Below are 27,874 nucleotides of genomic sequence, written 5' to 3'. Positions count from 1 at the left end.
TTTAAGTGGACATGTAAGAAAGCTAAGAAATACTGGGACCAGAATTCAGAGAAATCTTAAAATAAATGTACAATCGAAACCAGATTGTACAACTAGGTTTGATGGACAAAGAGATTGAAAAAAAACCTGGGACTTTACTTTTATACATAATAACAGCAGCAAGACTTTTATATCACATAGATGGAAGATTTTTTTTTTTTTTTGAGATCAATCTTTGGGTATTGTCTTCTGTACCCAAGGCAGTTCTCCATTTAGAGCTTGACCATGTCTCCCTGGAGGTGGGCATTCTGATTAATCAAACAGAGCTATTTATTGAACAGTTTTTATTATGGAGGGTTGGCTCCCTGTCCTTTTGTTAACTATTTTCAAACTGGGTAAAAATGCTAAAAAAAAAAAAATCTCATAACACATGGTTTCTGTTCCTCTGTGGCCCACAAGGGATGTTAAATATCTACACATAAGAGAAGCATACAGTTGACAGTCAAGAAAATATGAGCAATATATTTGATATCGGAGGCACCACATATACATGGGTTTTCATGTTATGGCAGATGATGGAAGCACCTATAGGAATCCAACAACTCAACTCTTGATCTAGAATAGGCCTTTCTTAAGAATTGAAACAAACTCATTGACAAATATTTTTCAAATTGGAAAATAATTTTGTTTTTTTGCCAACCAATTTAAAGATCTCTTTTTTTCCTATAAGAGGGTATTGATTTGGCTGTTGTTGTTTTTTTTTTGGTGTGTGTGTGTGTGTGTTAATATACAGTTTCATTCCAGCAATCCAGAATAATTGGGATTCCAAAGTAAGTGATTTCCTTCTCCTTCAATTCTTTTCGCCCATGATTTTTCAGGGAGGCAAAGGTTTTTTGCACACATAAAATTTTTTTGTATTACAGGCTACATCGTTCCATTTTCCAGCCTCATAGAGCTCGCCGCAATCTTCATTATTGCTGTTGTCATTGGGTTCACCTTCTAACCAATTCCTAAAGAAGGAAGATAGTCAAATTAGTCTGAGAAAAATTCAGAAAGAGATGCCATTCCTTTCCACTCATATCATCTTCTGTCTGCCAAGTATAACGCAGAAGATCTTACTTTTCCAGTGATGGTTTTGGGTCAGTCATGTATATCCCACGGTTTTCCAGTATGAAACTTCAGGAAGCATATGTAGGCTTTCAAAGCTCAGCAGGGTATCTGCCAGATTGGGACTGGTTTAATATTAACACAATATCTATCTGTACACCATGCCCTGCATCTTATATCATTGTCATCTCATCTATAGAGAAGGCTGTTTCTTCACCTGACTCTTAGTATTTACGCAAGAACATAGAAATAGTGCTCTTCTGGATTTACAAATGCCAATGGTACTAGCCATCATAATTAATATTGAGGTATATTAGGAATTATAATTCAGCAACATCTGAATTACAATTCAGCAACATCTGGAGGCTATTATCTAAAGACTTTTTCATATGTAATCACATCTTTGGCTGCTTCTTGGGGATTTAATGCAAATTATCTCATTCAAATCATTTGGGATGGCCACTGTCTGCCACATTTGCTGTCTTCATAACTTTCTTCATACCATTTCTTGCTCATGAATAAGTATATCCCTAATGGTTGACATTATTGACTTCTTGTCAATAGCCAAGGCTCAGTAGAAGCCCACTGCCAGCTACCTGAGTCTTCATGTTCTCCTTGATAACACTGTTTGTTCATCTTAGGTGAGCTAGCAGTGAAAGGGAAGGTGGTTGACAAAATAGATGCAATGAATGAGCAACAAGGATAGTAATGATGAATGAGAGGGTGAATTCCAGGTTTTATTGGCTTTTTAGAATGTGCTTATTGTGTTCCATCCTAAAAAAGTCTCAGCAATTCTTCCTCACTGTTACTTATGTATTTACATTTGCTCTGACCTCAAACTGAACATCTTCTTGAAAGAGGAGAACAGGGCAAGTGGAAGAAACTTCATTATGTTCTTACTCTGATTAGAAAGAATAAGTGAAAACATGGAGGAGAGACAGCAGCTATGGTTGCTTCTAGTGATCAACTGGTCAACTAATCCTCTTCACCAGTGAGGCCATCTTGTAGGAGACACATTTGCTATTTAAAACCATTGTTAAATGACCAGCTTTTTCTTCTCACCATCTTTCCAAGCCAAATGCATCAGAGCTGCTTTGGCTATTTTCAGACATTAGGAATCTTATAAGCATGGGCATGTTTATATACTTGCAAGTGTCTAGAATGCACATAGAACTTCCAGCCAATCAGTATTTGCTCTTCCTGACTACTCTCCATTGCCTATTAAATGCTTACTGGTAGCATGCTGGCAATTCTGTACATGATCTCCTTTAATCTTATGCCAAGCACTGCTCTGATACGGTCTCAGGAAATAAACAAGATAGTCAAGAGCACTGGCTTAAATTGCTCATAACTGTAAGTATTCAGTTTTGAAGTCATGTGACCAACAGGGTCATCTTGCATGAGTATATGGAAGTTACCCTCATTTGGAAGATCTCACTGAACAGTCACTTCAAGTAGATCAACTATATATTGTTTTAAAGGATGACTGTATTTCCCCCCCCCCCAGTGGTTCCCTAATGTATTACTGACTGAGAGTACGGTTAAAAAATAAATGTTATCTTGGTTCCTTAATTCTGCCAGTTATTTGTCGATACTATATTGGTCAATATTGTACTTGAAAGTCATGAAATTACCATAAGTAACAGTCAGATATTTTATAGGGATATCTTATGGAAAAGGTCTGGGCAAGTAAAGTTCACTCTTTATCTGTTTTATGTGTGTTAAATGGAAGATGTGAGGAAGAAAACTGGAAGGTGAATTAAAATAATATTCAATGCAATATAGAATTGTGTAATATACAATGTCTAGGCAACCCAAACAAAGACAATTTTCCTTTGTGCCAACAGGGACTTGGCCTCCTTATTCTTCTAACTTTAGAAAAGCTTCTCTGCTATACTACATGCAGTTTTTTTCCTCCTTTTTTTGTTGGGCTTGCTCTGGGTTGTAGTTTAATAATATTATGAAGGAACAGATTCTCTATTCCTGCATCATAGTGAACAAAGAATATGAAGAGGCTTGGCTAAGAAGGAATGCTTAAGATACCAACAAAATCTTATATTAGTCTTTTCTCCCAAGCATTAAGAAAGTTTAGATTTGGTGGCAGAGTTCACGTCTGTTAATTTAGGGCAGTATTTCTCAACCTTAATCACTTTAAGATGTGTGGAATTCAACTCCCAGAATTCCCCAGCCAGCATTCTGGGTGGAGAATTCTAGGAGTTCCAGCATTTTGCCTGAGGAATTCTGTGAATTGAAGTCCACACATCTTAAAGTAACCAAGTTTGAGAAATATTGGTTTAAGCTAGAATGTTGAATACTTTTAATATGAAAGGAGCTACATGAAACTCCCGTTTCTGCTTTTTCAGGATGGAAAATTCAGGAAATGACTAATGGTAGGATGTGAAAACTGCACTGCATTGGCTTGTCTTACTTGAAGCTGGTTCTGTAGTCTGTGTTATCAACCCATCTCCATTGCCCTTCAGTATTGTGATCACTGAGTCCAATCCAGAAGCGCTGACCCCTGGCTTCAGTCTCAAGGAAATTCTAGGGTGCCAAAAGTTGGAGAAGTAAGAAGGAATCAAAGTTATAACAGCAGCAGCAGCAACAACAACAATGTGCCAAAATAATTAACTTGAATTGATCTGGAAGAACTCTTATACCTGTATTCATAATAATTAACTATAGTCATATGTTACAAGGCCTTTCTAAAGTGCTTATTCCAAAAATATGTTTTGGTTAAAAAATATGTTTTGGTTAATTCAATGATCATGACTCTGATATGTATGTGTAAGAGACCATCCGGTTAAAGCTTTGTTTATGAAATTGATCTGCCTCATTTGTAGCATTTAATAAGGTCCTTTGACAAACATCATCTTCCAATTGCAATTTTCTTGACTTTTCCCACCATCAGTTCTATGTTTCTTTCCTATGTAAAAAGACCATGGAAGAACCCCACCTTTCTTTTCTATTTTTTTAGGGAGGAGCCATTTCTCTGGAATATTTTAGTATAGCAGCCTTAATTATAGATGGTGCACTGAAATATATTAGTGTGTCTTATGAAACAAAATATAAGGATCTACATCAACCAACAATCTTCTTCCATGGAGTTCGGTCACATTTTTTTTTAGCATCATGTATCATTTACAAGTGGGAATTTGTGGGTGTCCATATGTTGTGAATATAATTCACAGCATCCTTCACCATGGGCCACATTAGCCGGCTTGTTGAGAGTGGTGGTTCAGTCAGATCTGGAGGAATATGTTCCTATTCTTGCTACTGTGGTAGCTGCCCATTGCACCTTTGCATGAATCATAGCTAGAGGATTACTTCTGTAGGCATGCTGGATTGAAAACCAGAGCCAGCAATGTCATTAAATGGACATTTCTATACCACCTCTCTTTTTATTCCACAAGCATCAAAAGCAGTGGAAGGCAATCTGTGATTGTCTTTATTTCCATCAACTCACAAATAATATGAGCAAGTAAATTGCTGCCCCTTCTGAAAATCTCACCCTCACATCACTCAGAGAAAAAGAAAACATCCCACCCCTTGAAAATCTTAAGTCTTTTTTGTTTGTTTATTTGGATTGTCTTGAACGATTATTTTTACTGTATGCTACCCAGGCCTTACAGAGCTGGGTGATCTTATACAATTTTGAAATACATGAAAATAAATAAATTGAACTGCTTGTTATTTCCCAAGCCAATATGATAGTATAGGGAAGTGAGAAAAAGAAAATTCAGTTTCACCCTGGCTTGTTTCTCTAAGTGAGTGGCAGCCACAAAACTTTCAAGTTAGCTTTTCTCTTACACAATATGAAAGGCAGGATCAGAATGGAGGGATAAACAAGAGTTCCTTTCAAAGAGGAAATTGGCCCATAGTGAATTAAAACTAACAACACAAATCGTAGATTCTTAGTGGATTTCTCTACTATGAAGTTAAGCTTAAAACCGAGGTCTAGTGTGGTTTTCCATACATACGCTGGAAACATTGCTCAGCTCTGCAGACCCCTATTGACACTGCAACTTTGTAGGAGCTTTGGATCTAATTTCCTTGCCTTCCTCAAAGAATCTTGGGAAATGTAATTTGCAATATCAGAGAGGACTTTCTGTCCCAAGTTTAGATCAAGACAGCAGGTCAAAATAGCTTTCTCTTGGGAAGACAGTTGCCCCATGTAGATATACTCCATTTCCTCCTTGGGACTAAAAGGCAAATTCCAAATGAAGAAAAGGTGGCCCACTTCTATCTTATACGGATTCATGCTTCTTTTAAAGTTAAGATTACCAGACATTTTTATTTCATCTCAAATTATCCCCATGTCACCTATCTTAGCTTTTGATGATTCTTAGTTCTGTTAGACTTGTAATATCGCTTTGTATCAGTATGGTGTGCCATGAGTGTAAATCTCTGTGTAGATAGGCAATAGGAACATATAAAAGATATGGTCTCTCTTGTGACAGAAATAAATCATAATGAGCTGATTGGGCATGTCCCATGATTATATCCCTAACTAGAATCCACAGCGACATTTCTTCATGGATAACCTAATATTATAGCATCCACTTAATAGTTGATAGTTATGATTGCTGTTTATCGTAGAGGCTGACAACCTTTTGGTTGTTCTTGTTTGTGGTTACACCAGGATCATGGTGGGCAAAGTGGTGGTTTCATGCTATCACTGCAAGGGGCAGGACTAGAATTTCAAGAGGTGTACATCTTTGAGGGGAAAGGCTTTGTTTGAACAGTTTTGTTATTTTTATAAAGAAAGGCCGATGAGCCTTCCAAATGACGTAGGTGGATGCTGCTTTTTTGGTGACATGGCAAAATTCAGTAGTGCAATATCTAGATCCTGCAATCTGCTCTCCAAAAAGAAAAACAAATATCCGGCTTTAATGAATATGCTGATGTACCAAAATAATGAGGAGTACTTTTTACAGATTAGCTTGCTTTGTTCGAAAATGTACCAGAGGACATATCTAAGCATATTTTACCTGCATAATGTGTTCAATGTCGATCAACTCCTAGTTGCTTTTTTACCCTAGAGTAAATTGTCTTTCAAAAATCAAGGAGGAAAAAAAAAGGCACTAGATTGTCTTTCAAAAATCAAGGGGTAAAAAAGGCAGTAACTTGTAACAGAGAAATAGTGGGTAGGGACATGTTCCCTCTCAAATAGTTATGGGTAGTCAGGAGTTGGTAGCAACTTTTAAGCCTATATCTTCTCCCAAATAAATACTAGGATTCTTACCTGTTCATACTGATTGGTAATGACTACCAATTCTGAATTCTCTTCTTCACACTTACTCTTTGCTGTGTGCCAAATAACTTGTGTGAAGGAGAAGAAGTAACATGCACCATCAAAATATTTCCATTCTCTGCTTTTGGCTCCACATGGGTACACTGGCAAAGGAAAAATAATAATAATAAAAGAACTTTTCCAGTTTGGTTGCCAGAAGTTTTGGTCTAGATGTATGCTACACTACACTGGAATTTTGGAAGCATGTAGTTTTCCTGCAGTAGAAAAGCAGAAAACTAAGAAGGATATGATCAGCTGGGAACGGGGAGGGTTCTACAGTGGAACACAGTGAGTGGATTGAGTGTTCCCCTCTGGAAAAACTCATGGGAATAAACCTAGTCTCAGTGAATTATTTAGTGTATTGAAAAGAGGAAGAGACCATGTTAGAATTTAGAAGAAGGAAACACAATTGTCTTAGAGATATCTGAGCCACAATTGTAGTGGAAAGAAATTATTGCCCTGGGCAAGCAGTTGGATTAGTCATTAGAGGACCTCCAAGATCCCTTCCATACCTAATAATAACTTACTGTGAAAAGCAGATTTTATGGTGGAATTTGATTTTCAAGACAGTAACTGTGTTTCCTCAATGGACTCTTGTACAGAGGCTTAGAAGGCTTACTGTGTTTGACACGTTTTCTGGGATCACATGGTATGCAAAGAAATTACTTGTTTAAAACTGAGGTGCTAGAGTATAATCCTGCGTGGAAAATACAGCCTATTGATATTTATTGTCCTAAAGAGCTCCATTGTGGGCTCTATTGGGATCTACTTCAATCAGTACGCCCCGCACCCAACAATTAGGTCCTGGAGCTTGTACATTTCTTGAAGATGACTTACGGTTTTCTAGATGTTGGTCCCACTTGCTCCTTTCTATAAGAATAGAATTGTACACAATAATATTACAAGTTGAGAAGCAATAAAAATACCATATTCAAAGGGATCTTAAGCACTCTGAAAAAAATCTAGACCTGGAGTTAGCTTTGTAAGATTAGAATTCTATATCATATGTTTCAAGCCTCAAAGAAAAGTATCCTTCACAAATTACAATCTCTCTCTCTCCCTCTCCCTCTCCCTCTCCCTCCCTCCCTCCCTCCCTCCCTCCCTCCCTCCCTCTCTCTCTCTCTCTCTCTCTCTCTCTCTCTCTCTCTCTCTCTCTCTCTTCCTCCTCCTCCTCCTCCTCCGTTAATATATTTGTGCCTTTCAGGGCACATGGAGAGCTGATGCCTTGCTGGCTTCTGCTAGCTAGCAGATTTTGTGAGGGGAATTGTGACCGGATGCTGAATCTGAGTTGGTGTTAATTTCTCCAAAACAAAGGAGAGATTGTTGAGATCATCTACAACTATGGACTCTTCATAAATAAACCATGGAAACTGTCATTCTTATGACTGGCGCATGAGTGGAAGGCTGAAGTTGGTGCTTACATCAAGCATACTTGCAAGGTAGCCCATATGGACATTAAACTTGACTGATCCCTACATATATTTAATCACTTCTGAGGATTTTTAAAAAAAGTTTTGTATATTGGAGAGATTAAGATCCTTCAGTCTGCAAGTATTATATTTGTTAGATGAGTTTTCACCTCCTTAAAAGACAATGGTGTGCATATGATATTTTTTTAGACTATTCAGCAAAAGGATGCTTAGTACAAGGATTTTTGAAAGTTAACAATGGATTAAGGGACCAGAGAGATTTTAAATTACAGTTTTGAATTATTTGGAAGATATTTTCCCATTTGAAAAAATGGAGATTGCTTTGAGGGGGATGATTAATGGTAAGGAGACCTTGAAGGCTGGGCACTAATGGAGCAGAAATCCTTAGTGCAAATTTTTGAATACCATTCAGTCAAGCTTTTGGACAGAACGGATCAAATGCTTGATAAAACTGATGGAGCATGGTCTAATAAAGTGGTAACACAAGAAGGAGCTGCAATGGGTGTCTATTAAATTAATTTGAAGGATATTTAAATATAATTCAAGTGGATCTGATGGATGAGTTACTCCCTAAATGACATGAACAGATATTAAATCAGGAAACTGATTTAGATTTTTTTTCCCTTCTGGAATTACAAAAGAGCTCTGCTAAAATTTGGAAAGACCTTTCTTTAGAAGTGTCTAACAAAAGGATAGATTTACTTATTAATACAAAAGAAATCTATTATGCTTCTGAAGGATTTTTACTTAGAAACACAGATGATGAGCAACTACCACTGGGACTTTTTAAATAAAAGGATAAAAGAATAATTATAAACTCAGGGAAGGTTTATAAGATTAGCTTGTTTGACTAGAGTTAAAAGAAGAAAATAGTTATATCTGGTTACTCTTACTGGACTTTTGCTGACAAAGATTGATTGACATAACATTTGAACTTTGATTTCTTTACTTAAAGGATGAGTCATGGGAAGGAAAGAGATTATGCTTTATTTAGAGAGGGTGATAAAACTTCTAAAATGGATTTTAGCCTGGTGGGGTGAAGAGGGAAGTTACTTCTTTTTTCTTTCTCTTTCTCTCTTTTCACCCTTTTTTCATCCATCTGCAGACTAATTCTTTGCATTGCATTTTTTTCTGGCCAGGAAATAAAATCTCTACAACAATTGATTTATAAGTCCCTTGTCTGAACACAGAATTTTGGCTTATTTCTGGCTTGTTTTTTGGTCCCATTGTGGGACAGAAAAAAATGAAGAAATGAAAGCAAAACTGTAAAAACCTAAATCAACCTGATTATTTTACTTACCTGCATGACTTTCTCTGCTTGTTCAGCAAACCATGATTTATAACTTAATCTTAAAGACAGTGCTGGATTGTAAAGTACGGCAATTAACTATAAAGCTGATACTTATATTTTGTCTCTCAATGCACATAGCGCTATATTGTACCAAGTCAGCTGGAAATTAATGTATGTTTTGTGGGTTCAGTAACTTGTTTTTTCTAGAATACTAAGATTTTGAGAAAGTTTTAAAGCCACTTTCTACGACATTGTGTCCTGAACCCATACAGTATGTCAGAAGTCAAAATAGCTGATTTACCCTGGGATGCCACAAGCCCGAACAATATGATGATCAGCAGGTAAGAAATGGCCAGAAGCACATAAATTATAGTAGATGTCCATTTCCATTGTGGGATAAATCTGTCTTGAGAGAGAGAAGAAAAAATGAGAGAGGGAGAGGGAGAGAGAGAGAACAAATTAGAATCTTGCATGAAAATTCTTTGCAGTATTAACTCCTTATGTAATAAAACCATTGGATAGACAATGCTCTATAGTGTTCTAGTAATATTTCTAATGTTAGGAATGCGTGCACACCTGGCTATGTAGTCTTGTTGCATTTCCCATAGTAATAGTCAATAGTGTAGTTTTGTATATAGCAGATACATATAGCAAAACATAAATAATCCAGCAATAATGAAAGAATACATCAGTATTTATTCAGAGCTCTTTTTTTTCTTTTTAAAAGATCAGACGTAGCTCTATGCTGAGCAGTGATGCCACCAAAGTAATATTTTCTGGCTGAAAAGTTTGACTCCTGGAGAATTATATTACTAATCTTAAATACAGGGCATATGTTAGAATCTTTTAATTTTTCTCTGACTCAGAAAGTTAATCCAAATTAGTCAGGTTTATGCTCCTTTATACAAATTAATAAAATAAAGAGGAAACATGTCCAAAATATCACGAATGCCACATTTTAATCACCTACTGTATTCTCTGTATAAAAAAGTATTGAAATTATAGGCATAGAATGATGTAATATAGACAGAATAATTCTGTTTCACCACTGTTTGTTTATCTTTTAAATTTAAATTCACTATTTGTTAAAATTTTATGGATTCTTGAGACTTTCAAAGCAGTGAGCTTAATCTGATAGCTGATGAGTTTTGCCTTCTTCAGATTTCAGAAATTTTAAATTTAAAATATTAAAAAGAATTTAAAATAATTTGCAGTTGGAAAAGGGGAGAAAAAAGAGGATGTTGATGTAAGAATGTTTTAAATGGATTGGGAGATTTGAAATATTGACTATATTTTTGCTGTAAGATTTGAAAAAAAAAGTATATAATTAAATAATATACTGATGGGAAATGACTGAAAGGAAACCAAACCCATATTAGGAAATGAGGCTTGATTAAGGCTGCAACTGGACAGTACAGGGAACTAAAGGACCAGACAAAAAAGCGATAAAATAACTAAGCTTGGCTATAACTTTTTCTTATCTTAAGGAGATTTTTTTAAAAAATATGGGCTGACATATTAATAGCTAATATCGCAGATACACATTTCAACGGATAAACTTTAGAAGTTGATGAGAAAAACTTTAAGAAACTTTTACCTGATGGAGAACAACAAAATTGAGATTAGAAACACGGGAATGCAAAAGACAAATCAAGAAAAGGATCTGGACATGGAACAGCTGCGACAAGAAATCCTGGATGATGCCCCTTTATGAGATTTACAAAGAAGCCTGGTAAAAACTTTGAAGATTTCTTTTAAATGCCAAAAAGTGATAAAAGACCAGATCCTGTGATGCCATAAGAATGATTTAAAGGTTAAGGTTGTGCAAAGCAAAAATGGAATATAAAAGTGGACTATTTGATAAAGGATAAAATATTTGTTTGGTATTTCTGGTAACTCCTAAAGGACTTTTTGTTGAACTAGGATTGAAAAGATGATTTCTGGATTGCATATAGATAAAGGCTAGGCTATGGGAAGAAGAGGGTTTTTTTTTTTTTTAATTTATAACTTTGAAAGAGGGTGGAAAGTTAGCATAATAGCTTATGCATGACATGATGAGGGTTGGGAGGCACTTCTTTAATATTGTCTTTTCTGAGGGGTCCTTGGTGCTCTCTGAGCTTGCTTGTTTTCTTGCAGACATTTCATTACCAAACTAGGTAACATCATCAGCGCTAGTATGTCTGCAAGAAAACAAGCAAGATCAGAAAGCACGGACCCCTCATTTCAACCCTGAGCTACAAATATTCTCCTTCATTGTCTTTTCTACTTCTACTTTTCTATTCTTTTTCTGTACCTTTTGAACTTTTCTTGTTTTCTTCTAGCTTAGTTTGCATTAGTTATTGCTATGTTTATTGAAAGCTTCAATGCAATTATAAACAAAAAAAATAATGTAACTTCAAAGTTAATGAACCTATGAAGAAAAGAATGAGAAGAACACAATTTTTCAGAGCCCCTTACTCTGGGACAGAAAGATATTTTGAGATTAAAAGACTTGTGCACTCACACTCCAACTGAGAGTAGACACCCCTGTGAGCTGAAAACAGACAACCAGGAATGCCTTGATCCAACCAGGAGAAACTAGTTTTTCAGAATGTCCTGATATTCTGAAAAACCACCCAGAAATAAATTGAGGATAAAGACACTACAGAATTGTGGGAGGCTAACTCTAACATTTAGTTCATCCCAAATGATCCTGGAACTATTTCAATTAGAGCAAGCCCTCTCTAACTCTACTGTTATCTGAGTTTTATGATAAATATGACATTGCATCTCCTCTTAACCCAGGCAGACACAGCTAATATGGAGCAAATCCGTTATGCTAAACAAATTCTTAGTCTTTCCCCTACCATTAAGCTGAATCAATAATAAGTATTTACCAATTGTTCTTGCTGGCATGTTTGTTCTGGTTTCTGTTAAATATTCTTGATCTTTCATTTGCTGTTCGCAGTCATCGATGGGAATCATTGTGCACTGAGCTTATGATTGCGATGGGTTTTTATTAGCTTGAATTGAGGAACTTAAATATAATACATACACTCCCCCTCATTCATTGCTGCTTCTTAGAAATGTCATAGGAAATTTGCTTGGAATTAGGCTCTTACTGGGCAGGTCCTGTCAAGAAGCCTGAAGCAAGATCTTGAGCTGTTAGCTGGGATAAATATGGGTTTCTAACTCATAAGGAAGTGGAGAACGTTCTTTGGACTGCAAACCTGGTCACCTCTTTCTTAGAACCATGCCTCTCCTGGCTTAGTAGGCCACTCGAGAGATGACTTAAATTAAGTCCATGCTTGATGTTAGCTTTCTAGAGGGAAGGGGTGATTCTACTGGCCTTAAAGGAGACAGTAGTATGCCCCTCCTCAAGAGGGCATCACCAGATCTTACAGTCCTGGACAATTTCCATCTAATTTCCAACTTTCCCTTAAATAATTTTATGTTAATTTGAATGTATCTCTTGTGAACCTACAGGTAATCCCCAAGTTAGGAATGTTCATTTAACGCTCGTTCGAAGTTACGCGATCAGCGCCCCCTAGTGTTTGCAAGCAAGTCCAGAAATTATGAATATTGCACAGTTGTTTGCCCTTACGAATGACTGCAGAGGCTCTGCAACATTCACCCTATTCCCCCCCCCAACTCCTCACACCTGCTTCCCCCTCTATTCCTGCCACACCAGACTCACTTACCTTGCAAAATCTGTCTCCTCTCTGCCGCAGTTTCTTTCCTTTGAGGGAGAGGAGAAAAGCTGGCTAATGCTTTTTGTGTTGATAATGGAAGCTCCTGAGTACGTAATATCGCAAGAGTTCAAACACCCATTCTCTGCAAAAGAGATCATGGCCCCCCCCAAAGCTTTCATTCTCTGGGGAGGGGAGTGTTTGCTTCCTCTGCATGCCTATGGGGCAAAGCGTGGAATTATCTGTGGCCCAGCTGAGTGGCTCACTTATGTGTCCCGGCCTTAGTTTGAGGGCAGAATGAAACCTTCAACTGCATGGGGAGGCATCGCAGGGCCAGGTCCCTGTCACCCACATCCAAGCCAGCAGCAGCAGCAATCACCTGAGCAGCCATGATCCCCCTCCCCGGCCAGCAAGCCACCCTGTCCGACCTACTCCTTGCCTGGCTGGCCGGGTGGCACAAATCCTCACTGCTCTCCTCCTCCTCCTCCTTCTTCTCCTCCTCACTCAAGCAGCCGCTTGAGTTTCTCGGCTGTGTCTGAGTGTAAGAAAGTAGAGGCGCATCAGCAGGATTGCTCTCAAATAATACGACCCGGGTGTGCTGCTTGCTCGCATGCGCTGGCCTTATTGAGAGGAATCCCACTGCTGTGCCTCCACTTTCTTCCACTCAGATGGAGCCGGGAAACCAAACCTGCTGCCACTCATAAACTTTTTATCAGAAGGGAGACTTTGGGGAAACTGGATTCTCCCTCTGTGAGAAAATGGGGTGGTTCAAAATGAAGCAAATTCACTGCGTTTTAAAGCGTTGCATTTGCACACAGAAGGAGCTCCCCATCTCCCCAAGGTCTCTGTTCAGATAAAAAGTGTTTGAGAGGCAGCAGTTTGAGTTTCTCCGCTCTGTCTGAGTGGAAAGAAACAGAGATACAGACCAGGATTTCTCTCAATAAGGCCAGCGTATGCAGTGCACCCGCGTCTTCTTGAGAACAATTCTGCTCTGTGCCTCCGGTTTCTTTTTTCGGGTGGAGCGGAGAAACTCAAGCCGCTGCCGCTCAAACAATTTTTATCTGAACAGAGACCTTGGGCAGATGGGGAGCTCCTTCTGTGAGGAAATGGGGTGATTGAAAATGCAGCTATTTGCTGCATTTTATTTGCTGCATTTTCAAGCATTGCATTTGCACACAGAAGGCATTCCCCATCTCCCCAAGGTCTCCGTTCAGATAAAAATTATTTGAGCGGCAGCAGCTTCAGTTTCTCCACTCCGTCCGAAAAAAAGAAACCGAAGGCACAGAGCAGAATTGCTCTCAATAAAGCCAGTGCATACGAGCAAGTAGCGTACCCATGTCTTCTTGAGAGCAAGCCTGCTCTGCGCCTCTGGTTTCTTCCTTAAGAACGAAGCAGAGAAACCTAAGCCACTGCTGCCACTTGAGTTGGGAGGATGACAAGTAGAAGAATGGTCAGGATTTGGGCTACTGGCTGGTCAGGCAAGGAGTAGTTCGGGCAGGCTGGATGGATGGCTGGGGAGGGGAGGGGAGATTGTGGCCACTCAGGTGGCTGCAGCTACTGCCAGAAGCTTGGATATGGGTGCAAGGTGACTTGCTCCATGATGCCTTCCCACTTAGTTGAAGGCTTCATTCCTGCCCTCAAATTAAGGCTGGTGCACACAACCAATAAGTGCACCTGGGCATTGGTTCCTGTGCCCGGCCGACTCCGATTCCATGCTTTATCCTACAGGCAAGCAAACGAAGCAAACACTGCCCCCCCCCCCAAATGGAAGCTTCTGGGGACCATGATCTCTTTTGAACTTCCACAATATTACAGCACCCAGGAGCTTCCATTGTTGGTGAGAAAAGCATTTCCAAGCCAACTCTCCTCTCCCTCAAAGGGAAAGAAACTACAGCTGAGAGGATTTTTGCAAGGTAAGTGAGTCTGGCATGGCAGGGAGGGAGGGGGAACCATGAGGTATCTCAGTCAGGGAGGCCTTGATGGCCTGTTCCATCACTAGGCCCCCCCCATGGCCTTCCCCACCCTGAGATACCTCATGTGCACTTAATGAGCCACATGCATCTTAATAAGCAGGGAGTTTCCTCTTTCAAGGTACGAGATATAATGTACTTGGACTTCAGTAAGGCATTTGATAAAGTAGACCACAACCTACTATTTGGTAAGATAGAAAAATGTGGGTTAGAGAGCAGCACCACCAGATGGATTCGTAGTTGGCTGACCGGGCTGTACTCAGCATGTGGTCCTCAATGGAACTGCATCTACATGGAGGGAAGTGTGTAGTGGGGTGCCCCAGGGCTCTGTTCTGGGCCCAGTGCTCTTCAACATCCTCATCAACGATGTGGATGATGGGATAGATGGGGAACTCATCAAATTCGCAGACGACACCAAGCTGGCAGGAGTAGCCAACACTCCAGAAGATAGGCTTAAGATACAGGAGAATCTGGACAGATTTGAACACTGGGCACTATCTAACAAAATGAAATTCAATGGTGAAAAAAGTAAAGTTCTACATTTAGGCAAGAAAAACCAAATGTACAGGTATAGTATAGATGTTACCTTGCTAAGTAGCAGTAACTGTGAGAGGGATCTCGGAGTCCTATGGACAATCACTTAGATATGAGCCAGCAGTGTGTTGCAGCTGCCAAAAAAGCCAAAGTGCTAGGCTGCATTAACAGAGGGATAGAATCAAGATCACGTGAAGTATTAATACCACTTTACAATGCCTTGGTAAGGCCACACTTGGAATACTGTATCCAGGTTTGGTCACCACCATGTAAAAAAGATGTTGAGACTCTAGAAAGAGTACAGAGAACAGCAACAAAGATGATTAGGGAACTGGAGGCTAAAACATATAAAGAACGATTGCTGGAATTGAGTATGTCTAGTTTAACGAAGAGAAGGACAAGGGGGGACATGATAGCAGTGTTCCAATATCTCAGGCGCTGCCACAAAGAAGAGGGAGTCAAGCTATTCTCCAAAGTGCCTGAAGGCAGGACAAGAAGCAACGGATGGAAATTAATCAAGGAGAGAAGCAACCTAGAACTAAGGAGAAACTTCCTGACAGTTAGAACAATTAACCAGTGGAACAATTAACCTGCCTCCAGAAGCGGTGAATGCTCCAACACTGGAAGTTTTTAAGAAGAGACTGGACAGCCATTTGTCTGAAATGATATAAAGTTTCCTGCCTGAGCAGGGGATTGGACTAGTGACCTCCAAGGTCCCTTCCAACTTTATTATTATTATTATTATTATTATTATTATTATTATTATTATTATTATTATTATTATTATTGTTGTTGTTGTTGTTGTTGTTGTTGTTGTTGTTGTTGTTATTGTTGTTATTATTATTATTATTATTATTATTATTATTATTATTATTATTCATTAGACGTGAACCTCAGTCAACTGAACATTCAAATTGACTGGCGCTGATGGTTGCTTCCAGCATCCTAGGTATCAACCAGGTACCTCCTTAAAATGTAAGATGTTCCGAATAGCACAGTTTTTTGTAGCATTGCTGGAGTTATTGCAGGAAGCTGCAGTTTCTTGAAACATTTTGCAAAGTTTTGGACATAGTTCCTAGTGCCCCGATGACAATGGGAATCACTGTTACATGTTTCATCCATAATCGTGCAGTTTCGATGGCCGGGTCATGATATTTCGTAATTTTTTTCAGTTCTTTTTTTTTGACTCTGGCATCTCCTGGTACAGTGATATCAATCAGCTGTACACTTATTGTTGTTGTTATTATTGATCATTGCACAGTCAGCCAGATGTTCAGACTGGATTTGGCATTTTTGTCTAACTATCGAGAGCTTACCAAGGACCTGGGATAGGCAGATATGGATGTTTGATGGTATTACAGATATCGTTGCAAGATGGAAGCAGTTCCTAGTAAGGCCGCCTTTTGCAATTAACTTATTATTATGCAATTGACTTATTATTATGCTATTATTATTATTATTATTATTATTATTATTATTCACTCTCACAAATTTTCGAGTTACAAATGGAATGGGCAGGCTCCATTACATTCATAACTCAAAGACTACCTGTTTAGTGTACTTCCTTATTTCCTAGTTTTAATTTTAATGTCACTCAGAGAATGGGGAGCGTTGAACAGCCTTCTAAATTTGATAAATAAATAAATAAATCCACATCATGTCCTAAAGAGCTTTAGGATTTAAATTTCACCAAAATAAACCCTTTAATCTTTTTTTTTTCAGGACTTTTTTTTCATAATCATGCCCTATTAATACATATTTTTTTGCCTTAGTCCTATGATACTGCCCTTATTTTGTCCCTAGGACATGATTGATTGACTGATTATGTGCATCAAGTTGAGATCAACTTATAGCTGAAAATAAACTAATGGATCATCGAACAAATCAAAACCTAAAGTTCTCACATGAGGCACAAAGGATCAGACTCAAATTATCCTACTTTGATAAAAGTTTTAATGCTGGGAAAGGAGGAAGGAAGAGAAGAAGACAACCAGCAACAAGATGCCTGGATTCAGTTTCAGTGGCAATGAATGCATTGTTGGGAGACTTGAAAGAATAGATTAATGATGATTAATGATGATTGCTGGGAGTAAAAAATGAATTGATAACCAGTCAAATCAGTCAAATCTCCCTCAAATCACAGGTAATTACTTTAGTTATACTTGTTGTACGTTTCATATAACTTGTGAGGAGCACAAAAAGCAACATAGGGAATCCCAGGCAGAAGAGCAGGATTTGGTGTCTGAACTTGCATAGTATTGGGCAGTGATATAAAACTTTGCATAATGGCTTTGTATGAGAGGTTTGTCTTGAAGTCTAGCCCCCTCCGAAGGAAAAAAACCATATTATTAAAATACTTTATATTTACTTTCCTGCATTTTGGATAGTAAGCACAATATTGTAAGAAAAGCAATTATACTAGATGTTGTTTTTGCAGGAATCATACATTTGAAGGGACCAGCACTAAGAAAAGTAATAGAATTATAAGAAAAAGGTAGGAAATTCAGGCTAACTGGCAGTTTTAACCACAAGAGCTTGAACATAATCTAGAAATAAACTGCTTGTTTCGGTTTACGCGTATGCATCTAAATTCCAAGAAAGCAAGAACTGTGAATAAGCAAAACTGCATGCATTGTTAATAGAAAAACCAGCTTAAAGGGCAATGTCAAAAAGGGGTGTAGGGAGTCAGCAGCCTCCCCCCCCCCCGGAGAAAGAAATATTTTGGAGGATATTAAAAAGGCAGAATATTATATTTCCCCAAAGGAATAATAGAAAAATCTTAGGCAGAAACCATCCCCCCTCCCACAAGTCTCTTTGACCCAAGCAGAAATCAGCTTTTAGAAATGCAGATTTGGTGATTCATTCAGGAAGCTTGGGGCCAGGAAGCTTGGAGCTGATGGGATTAGAAAGACAAAGACCCTTAAAATCTACACCCCCACCCAAAATCTAAAGACATGACCTTTAGGACACAGTAGGATTAACCCACCACCATTAGAATACCAAAAGGGCACACTCAAGTTCAGGTCAAAGTACATGACACAGGAACAGAAAGAACCTCAAATACAAAGGCCAAAGAAGGTATAAAGCCCACCTATCCCAACTCCATTTTGTCAGCTGTCCCAGAACCACATGCTGTTGATTCTATTCTTCAATAAACAGAACCTTCTTTCCAAACAGTCTCCATTTTATTTATTACCAGCTTGGACTGGACCTGATGATTTTTCTTTCAACAGGGGGGAATAGGTAAAGGGTAAAAGTAAAGGTAGGGAAATTCCAAAAAGGGGGGAACTAGGCAATCGAGAAAGACTGTGAACTGTGTGGTCCTTGTCAAATAGGAGGACATGGGAGACACTTGTGCTTTGGGCTGAGGGAATAAATTTATTTGAAATTTATTTTGGGTGTGCCTACTTACTAGCCACCCGCTCTTACAAGAACATATTTTTCAATAAACTGCTTGCTGCTTCACTTAATGATGCTGTCAAATTCTTGGAAGCTAAGTATGTTTCTCACAATATTATGCTTCATTGCAAATAGCTGGCCCATGAAAAAAGAATCTTATTTATAAGCTTTGTATGGCTGCCCGACATAATCAAAGTGATTTTTGTTGATTTCACCAAACTTCAACATAAGTTAAAAATACAAAATCAACACATTAAATTGATAAAAAAATAGTAAAATAATTAAATGGCGATCCAAACAGAAATAACACTCTCATCCAGTCAAGGCACCAACACATCATGGCCTGGGAAAAGATCAAGGTCCTGGCAGCTTTTCTAAAGGCAAAAGGTAGGATATTAACCCCCCCTTTTCAATGGACCTATTCTGGCATCTCCCTTCCTCCTTCAATCCTCTTGAAAGAAAGAACAACTATGCACATCCCAAGCACTACAGAGATATTATATCAAGTTTGGTGTTGACATTCCTAATGATTGTAAATATTGCCCTAAAGGTTTCCAATATTTATGCTTATTTCCTTAAAATTGTTGTGCAACAAATTTGTTTTCAGTGCAAATGAAAAACGGATTACTCAACTGGGTTTTTAGGAAATGTGGTGCTATTCCATCAGCAGTTTTTCTAACTTGTGATTCTCCAAATACTTGAGTGTGAAACCCCTGTCAACCCAGCCAGCACACTAGCAGTTACAGGACTCTAACTCAAATGGAGGTCCAGGAGGCCTATATTAAGCCAACAGCATTTCCGTCCATCTTGCAAGATGATGGTCAAGAGACAAGAAACAAAAACAGTGTCTTGAAAGTAAAAAACTGTCTAAGGTAATATTTATGGAAATTCTCAATTATCCAGATGTCAATGCTGCAAATACTGTATATTCTTGCTTTGACAATATGCAGAACTGTCTGGTATCTTTAGAGTTAATGCAGAGCAGAAGAGGGTGGGGGGAAAAGCCCGGGAAAAAGAGAGGAAGGAAACCTTTGACCTTCACACCGATTGGATAATGTGATATATGACTGCTAATTTAGGGAGGGAACATGCTGATAATTTAATTGCTTGGGAGAGGAGAATTTAGATTTTGGCATACCTCCGTTATGCCTGTGCCGACATTTTGTAACAATAAATGACTTTTAGGAAAATCAATGCCTGGAAGTTCTTTGAAGTGTTTCATTAGCCGGAACCATAACACCAGGTCATGGTTGTCCCAAAGATGATTTTTTTCAAAAGGCAATTGAACTTTTTTAGTTTTTTCTTTCTTCTTTTTTCTTTGAAAACATTTTGCTTCTCATCTGTTCTGAAGAAGCTTCTTGGATGAGAATCAAAATGTTTTCAAAGAAAAAAAATCAAAAAAGTCCAGTTGCCTTTTGAAAAAAAAAAGCACCTTTGGGCCTAATAAGATATTATTCATGAGGTTTGGATTCCGTAGACCTACAACACTGTTTTAATGGACTTCTTGGCAAAGATGGAATGCAATTCACCAGAAGAAACATATATTTGGAAAGGGAAATCCTAAGCTTTTCAAGACAGTTTTAAACTGAATCTGGGAGAAGAGAGATAGGCATAGACTTTACTAATGATGGGCTTTTATCAGGCTAAGTTAGTTTGAAGACAGACTGTAGATATGGAATGGCAATTAGACCAACTTTGACTTCCAAGAGATATTTTGAGGAAGGCAACTTTATAGTACAGGTAGTCCTTGACTTACAACCATTTGTTGAATGACCATTTAAAGTTACAGTCATGGTTCCAACAGATGAAACTCTTCAAAGAACTTTGAGGCATTGTTTACCTTAAAGAATCTTTATTGGAGTAGCATAGCTTCGGCACTAACATAGTTGAAGCCAAAAACTGGATTCCCCTCTCCTGAGCACATAGTATCAAAGCACAATTCCTTCCTCCAATTAACAGTCATAAATCACATTCTCCAATTAGTTTGAAATGCAGGCTTTCCCTCCTGTTCTCCAACCTGCCAATTCTTATCATCTCTTATTTCAAGCTCTGAATTCATAGACTATACAATATTGTTATGTCTGACTAACTCCCACCACATTCTGCCTCCTCCCCCAGCATCATCTAATTCTAAGAGTAAAGCATAAGAAAGAAAAAGACTGTATCTTTATATGTTGTCAAAGCAAGAACATCCAATGTTAGCAGCGTTGACAGTTACAGTGGCACTGAAAAAAGTGGGTTTAAAAAGTCTTTGCATTTACAATTGTTGCAGCATCCTCACATCCAGGACCATCCCAGCTGGCTTCCAACAAAGTCAATGGGGGAATCTGGATTCTCTTAAAGCCATATGGCTCACTTAACCGCTGCAAGAAACATCTCTGTCATGTACCAGACCTCCCTCCCTCCTTCCATCCCCCCCTCTCTCACACACCCACAATTAAAAGCTTTATTTTGATAAAGGTATACAGCAGCTGCAAGCAGAGTGTGTATGCAGTTACATGCACACAATTTCAAGTGGTCCAAATCCCTTGAGAAACTGACAAACTCATCATTATCTCACACATCTTAATATTCCCAACAAGAGAAGGGACTTTACCTTAGCCCAATGTAATACACTAACTTTAGCACTTCTAGAAGATACAAAACGATACCATGCCCTTGTGATTCAGGACATGTAGAAACAACTGAACATGTTCTTTTGCACTGCCAGTTTTACATGGCATCCCAAAATGCTCTAATTGCCTCCACTCCTGGCTAGTAGAACAGGATATACAGGTAATGATCAGCAATACAAGCAATTCTTACTTTCTGATATTAATCCTGAAATAACATATAAGATTGCCAGATTCTGTGGAATGGCATACAAAGACAATAATTAAGAGCAATTGAACTTGTTTGAGCCTTAGCATTACCCACTGCTCTTTTTTTTATGTCAGATATTAAATTGTACAGTATCTTCCTCAGATTTGTCAGGGCTCTATAATTTTAGATTTTAGGTTAGTTTTAACTAATAAGAATGATGTTTTTAAGCATATGTTTAATGTATCACTCCTACTTATTATTGAATGTTCTGGATATTCGAAAACTATTTCTCCTTTTTTAAATTTCTGCTGGTTTGTTGTTGTTAATTGCGAAGTCGTGTCCGACCCATCGCGACCCCATGGACAACGTTCCTCCAGGTCTTCCTATCCTCTACCATCTTCTGGAATCCATTTAAGTTCTCACCTACTGCTTCAGTGACTCCATCCAGCCATCTCATTCTCTGTCATCCCCTTCTTCTATTGCCCTCAATCTTTCCCAGCATTAGGCCCTTTTTCAGTGAGTCCTTCCTTCTCATTAGGTGGCCAAAGTATTTGAGTTTCAACTTCAGGATCTGGCCTTCTAAAGAGCAGTCAGGGTTGATCTCATCTAGGACTGACCGGTTTGAACGCCTTGCAGTCCAAGGGACTCGCAGGAGTCTTCTCCAGCACCATAGATCAAAGGCCTCCATTCTTTTGCGCTCAGCCTTTCTTATGGTCCAACTTTCACAGCAATACATTGCAACTGGGAAAACCATGGCCTGGACTATACGCACTTTTGTTGGCAGGGTGATGTCTCTGTTTTTTAGTATGCTGTCTAGATTTGCCATAGCTTTCCTCCCCAGGAGCAAGCGTCTTTTAATTTCTTGGCTGCAGTCCCCATCTGAGGTGATCTTTGAGCCCAGAAAAATAAAATCTGTCACTACCACCATTTCTTCCCCATCTATTTGCCAGGAATTGAGAGGGCTGGATGCCATGATTTTGGTTTTCTTAATGTTGAGTTTCAAGCCTACTTTTGCACTCTCCTTCTTCACCCGCATCAAGAGGCTCTTTAGTTCCTCTTCACTTTCTGCCATTTCTGCTGGTTAATGACCATGATAAAATTATTTGAATTTTTGGTTTTGACTTACAGACTCAGTCCCAATAAAGTTCCAAGGAGCAGGCAGAAGCATAGTTAGGGTACAGTACAGTGGTCATAGAATTGTCATAGATAAGACAGCCGGTCTGGGTTCAAGGAACAGGGATACATCTCCCAGGATCAAGGGGCAGAGAATCCAGCAAGTAAATTTATTGGTCCCAGTGAAAGTGGGTGGCTCGTAAATAGAGCCCCACCAGATGCAGGCAATCACTGAAAACCTCTTGCTCACAAGGAGCTATGTAACTCTCTAGGCAGCTCTTCACCTATTTCCTACATGCTTTAGGGCTGGGATGAGGTCCTGAATCAGACTCATCATCCTATGCTGTTTCCAGTGCTCCACTAAATCACACTCATGTGCTGCTTTCTGAGGCAGGCTGCTGTTCCACAGGATCCTTTTCCTCAAACTCCTCAGAGCCAAAGCTAACCATAACTGTTAGAAATTCTGTTTATATATAATGCTACAGATCAAACAAAGAGTACAGTCACCATGTGCTTTACTGCTTAACTGTTTACCTGTAACAGGAAACAGGACATTCTGCTTAGAACAAAAGAACATAGAGTATATAACATAGATCCAAACTTGTAAACACTGCCATCTATTGGCTGAATACTACTGTATCTGTTGCACAAAAATACATTTCAACAATGAATACCAACAATAGCAATCACAGACAAATGATGCTTCCCACTCCCAATTCCCATAGGTAGTCCAGAAGGATACCATGTTTGATAATATTGAAAGTCACTGAGAGATCAAGGAGAACTAGGGTGGTAACACACACCCTCCCTCAGCTATGCGTATGTTAAAGATAACAAGCAGAAGGAATATAGGAAAGCAAATATTCTTTGGTTTTGCTAGCTGATGGGAACTTTAAATTATTTCATCCATTGCATGAAAGTAGTGTTGACAAAACCAGAAAAACCAATGTTCTCTAGGCAGACCACAAAGACTAAATTCCCTAATCTTTGTCCCAATGGCAATCCTTGGGGCATAGCATCAGCTAAAAGTTATGAAGATAGATTCCCAATCAGGATACTCCTTACACACCAGGAATCCTGGGAAATGTATACTATACCCATCATGCCTGGTGAGACCTTGGTTGGAGAAGTGAAGTCTCCTCAAAGTTGCTTTGTTCAGTTCTGGCAATTCCACATAGAACCAATATTCCAGGTTTTCAAATTCCTTGTGGCTTTTGAAAACCCAGTTGTGCCCTATGTGCAATAAGAATTCCCAAGTTCTTGTTGCACCATTTTGTTCTTCATTCAAAAATGTAAATAGGCTCTTCAGTCATCCCTAAACAAATTATTAGAAATGTAATAAGAATTCCAGAGAAATGAGAGGAATTGGCTCAAAAGCTGGAAATTCCAGCTGGAAGTATTATGAAACTTTATATTAATGTATTTTTATTGAAAACTGACATTTAAGATTGCTCATATAAATCTCAGCAAATGGGATGTGTGTCACTTAGTGTGAGCATATGCCTTTGAATCAGTCTTGACTACTGACAGCTATCCGGGATAATCCCTGCAGTTTTGACAAAATTTCAGAAGTGGTTTGTCACTGCTTGCTTCCTAAGGCTGAAGTAGAATGACAGACTCAAGATCACCCAACTGGCTTTGTCCCTAAGGTTAGACTAGAACTCGCAATCTCTGACCTGGTATCTTAACCACTACATCAAACTGACTTTCTTTGAATTTTACTCTTTAAAAAAATTCACATACTAAGAGCAGGCTACTTTGAAATCAAGCTGGAAGCCAGACCTTTTGTAGTTTGTAGTGATATTTTCACAGCAAAGTTTTGTGAAACAAAGAAGGCTGTTCCACCTGATAGAAATAAAGGAAATGTCTTCAAAATTTAATATTGAAAGAAAAATTAAAAATTGCATTGGCTGCAGTGAAAACTTACTTAGTGGAGAAACAAGCCTGCCAAAGAAATTGCAATGGATGGGAACCAGGAAAGGATAGCATAAAGAGAGGATGTAAGATAAACACATTGGCAAAACATTATCTGGGTTTTCAGAATTGGGAAAGGAAGAATGCAAGTTATAAAAACAGCTGTAAGAGGAAATGGCTAGCCAGAGAAAGTTAACTGAATTGAAAAACAGGAAAGAATCTATTGTTCTAAAAAAAGGCAGTACATTTAATAGATATTAATTAGTTATTAATCATATTCAAATTAAGAAAATGTTGGAAATATTAAACAGGCAGGAAGAGTGAAAAGAGGCAGAAAGCCTAGTCTCAGAAACCAGCTAGTACAACTACAGAAAACTGTTTCAAAAGAAATAACCATTTCTCTTCTCTTAGAAAAGTCAAGCTGGATAATAAAAGTACTAGAGAAGAGGGTTTTTTCTCTCTATCTCCTCTCCCTTCCTCCCCCTCTAGGCTCCAGTTAATAGCTTAGGGCAGACAGCCGAGAAACAGCAAAAGATATACAATGTAGCAACAAGCACTAGCCTTGAGTCAACAATAAAGAACTGACAGAATTGCCCCATACACACATAGAAACCAATGACAAGATTACCCCAAAAACACACCTGAACCAGTGGTGGGATTCAGCCAGTTTGCACCACTTCAGCAGAACCATAGCTAATTTTTTGTTGCCCAGGCCCAGAATGGACTTCCAGAAGTGGCATCCACACAGAGAACCGGTTGTTCACATATTTGAATCCCACCACTGACCATAACCCATGACAGGAGTAACCTAAAACACACAAAAAAACCTCATCAGCAAGCTATCTCATCCCCTTGGTGATCGGATTAAAACTTTCTGACAGGAAAAAGAGCAGGCTAGGAAATTAAGAAAAATAAACTTCTTAGAAATCTCATCAATACTTCAACAGGAAGAAAGAGTATCAAAATGTACCATATACTTAGGTGGCTTTTGCTAGCTAGCCCAGAATCCAGTACAGAATCACTATTCTGTCTGGCTTCTGAATTAAAATATCAACTTTCTGGCAGCTTGCTTTGCTTGGTGTCTATTTTCGTGCACACTGAAGGCTTGTCCCCAGCAGGAGAAATGAACCAGAGAGAATTTCTTCCCACAAATATCAGAGCTCAAAATATCTAACTGAATATGTCTAATATTTTATATTATTAATGTATATGTGATGTACGATTTAGTATGTAGCAGGAAATAGGTGGAAGGCAGTTGGAAAGAGTGTAATCTCACATTACCTCAGCCAATGGGGAACAAGGAGGGATGTGGTGGCTGGGACAGGGCTGTATAAAGAAGGGAATATTTTGGGTTGAAACTTTGGAGAGAACGAAGCTTTGATAGCTTCTCTCCCCACTTATTGCAATAAATGAAAGAAAAGGCCTTCACTGTGTCTTGGCTATGGGTCAGGCGAGCTTGCCTCTGGTCACTTTCTGAAGAATGTACACAATTGTTTGCTTTTGACTTGTGATTCCGCCCATTGCAACATTGCTCTTTGTTTTCCTCTTAAGGATGCACAATAAGAGGAAATCAATATTGCTGAACTAGCAATTGTGACTTAGCTCTATTTTCTTCCTCACACTGCTTACAATGCAATAGCTTAAGCAGAAAAGGAAAAGTCAACATTTAACTACATATTACTTTAAAACAAAATCCATTTTAAGTTCCCCTGCTTCGGCATGACCTAGCTAGTTGCACTGTCATTGCAGAGTTCATTTTCTTTTTCTTTGGAATTGTTTCTGCCTTACGGTCCTTTCTTCATTTTATATTTTAACCTGAGAGATCTCAAAATGGGCTGGTGGGCAGACAGAAGTTAAAATGGAATTTATATTTAAATGATGCTTTTCATATCCCTGCCTGAATCATTGTTTGGGGCTTGACTACAGCAGCATGTAAAAATTGAGAGTATGGTCAGTCATTTTTTTAATGCATTTTAAAAGTAAATTTATTTGGTTTTCTAATTTTAATTTAGAAAATAAGCAAAATATCAATGTCTAGAAATTTAAAATGATACTTTTAAAAAACCTCTATCTATAATGAGCTTCAGAAACATTGCCATGCAATATAAAAACCATAGTTGCAAATGTGTGGATTGTGAGGGTATTTTGTTTGTGAACATATAGATTACATACAGTATTGGTGTTCCCTAAGCTTGACTGTTTGTTTGCAGATGTTTTAATACCCAACTAGATAATATCAATGTGGGATTTACTCCCTTTTTATATAAAGTAGCTTGCCCTACCACTTTGGGAGGTGTATGCTTTTACTTTGAATGTTCTTTAATTAGAACATTGTTTTCTGTTTGTTTGTCTGTTATTAATCTCTGCTTATCTGAGTGTTGATTGCTGAAGAGCATGTTTTTTGTTTCTTATTTTTTTATCTCTTTTGAAAGGTGTGTAAATGTGGTTTATGTGTCTGTAGAAAGCTGATTTAGCTGAATGTCAAGCTTTCAGAAATTTCCTAACAGTTTTCCTAACAGTCTGTCCATGTGCTGTAAGATTAAGGAGTTTTCATCATGTATTCTGACTATTAATTGGTGTTTATGTATGTGCTCTGTCAGTTTTCTGCCTATTTGTCCTATATATATTTGCCTCAGATGTGAGGCAGGCCAATATTCTCCTGGCCTTCCATAAAGGGGGCAAAGCCTTAAATGGGGGGCACAGAAGACCATGCAACCATGGGGCTGGCCGGCCCAAGAGAACTCACACACACCTGTATAAACTATTGCTAAATGCCCATTTAGCAATTTTTCACATTTTGAAACTTTATATTGTTATATTTTATAATTAAAAATATTTTTTATGTTTTATTAATTTTATATATTGTTTATATGTTGATTACATTGTACATCACCCAGAGCCTCTTTCTGAGGGTGATGGGTGGTTAAGAAATAGGAAATATAACTAACCAACCAACTAACTAACTAACCAACCAACTGACCGACCAACTACCTACCTACCTACCTAACTACCTAACTACCTACCTACCTAACTAACTAACTAACTACTATTACAGTTCATCCAATGTATGTTGTAGATTACTCTTTTCTTCTTCTAGGTCTACAGGGTTTTTTGATTTGCTTAGGATGCTGTGTGATTGTAACAGTCTGTTGGTTGTTTCTAAGACGTTTCTGACATATGGCAGTGTTTTTCTACCATGGTTTATCTCTGTGTTTATTGATGGCTAATCACCCTTTTCCCCAGCCATAGTTTGATTATATGATCAAGGCATACAGGCTGTGTCCTTATGAATGGCAAGAATTTTTTAGGAAGCATTTTATACAGAGACTAAATCAGGACACAAAGTCTTTTCAAAGAAAAAAAAAACGATAGTTATT

At 38.4% G+C, this 27,874-nt stretch overlaps 1 protein-coding gene across 1 annotated transcript; it reads right to left on the bottom strand.

The window, feature by feature from the left end:
• Positions 1 to 474: 474 nt before the first annotated feature.
• Positions 475 to 12,066, bottom strand: LOC120311166 (hepatic lectin-like). Its single transcript, XM_039350355.1, has 6 exons — positions 11,974 to 12,066; positions 9,399 to 9,503; positions 7,214 to 7,246; positions 6,329 to 6,480; positions 3,515 to 3,627; positions 475 to 989 (listed from the first exon to the last, which is right to left on the bottom strand). The coding sequence occupies exons 1-6, from the start codon at positions 12,059 to 12,061 to the stop codon at positions 854 to 856; spliced, it is 627 nt and encodes a 208-aa protein (XP_039206289.1). The 5' UTR covers positions 12,062 to 12,066; the 3' UTR covers positions 475 to 853.
• Between the last annotated feature and the right edge of the window lie 15,808 nt (positions 12,067 to 27,874).

The sequence above is a fragment of the Crotalus tigris genome, unplaced genomic scaffold (genome assembly GCF_016545835.1).
Source record: "Crotalus tigris isolate CLP2741 ecotype Arizona unplaced genomic scaffold, ASM1654583v1 scf7180000018323.1251302, whole genome shotgun sequence".
In the NCBI taxonomy this organism is placed as follows: Eukaryota; Metazoa; Chordata; class Lepidosauria; order Squamata; family Viperidae; genus Crotalus; species Crotalus tigris.
The sequence above is the reverse complement of the archived record's forward strand: the minus strand, read 5'-3'. Positions and strand labels throughout refer to the sequence as shown.

Excerpts from the sequence above, each read along its gene's own strand:
- LOC120311166 (XM_039350355.1), bottom strand. The coding sequence starts at position 12,061 with ATGATTCCCATCGATGACTGCGAACAGCAAATGAAAGATCAAGAATAT. Across the intron at positions 9,504-11,973 it reads CATGCCAGCAAGAACAATTG|ACAGATTTATCCCACAATGG; the intron begins GTAAATACTTAT and ends CTCTCTCTCAAG. Across the intron at positions 990-3,514 it reads GACTACAGAACCAGCTTCAA|GAATTGGTTAGAAGGTGAAC; the intron begins GTAAGACAAGCC and ends TTCCTTCTTTAG.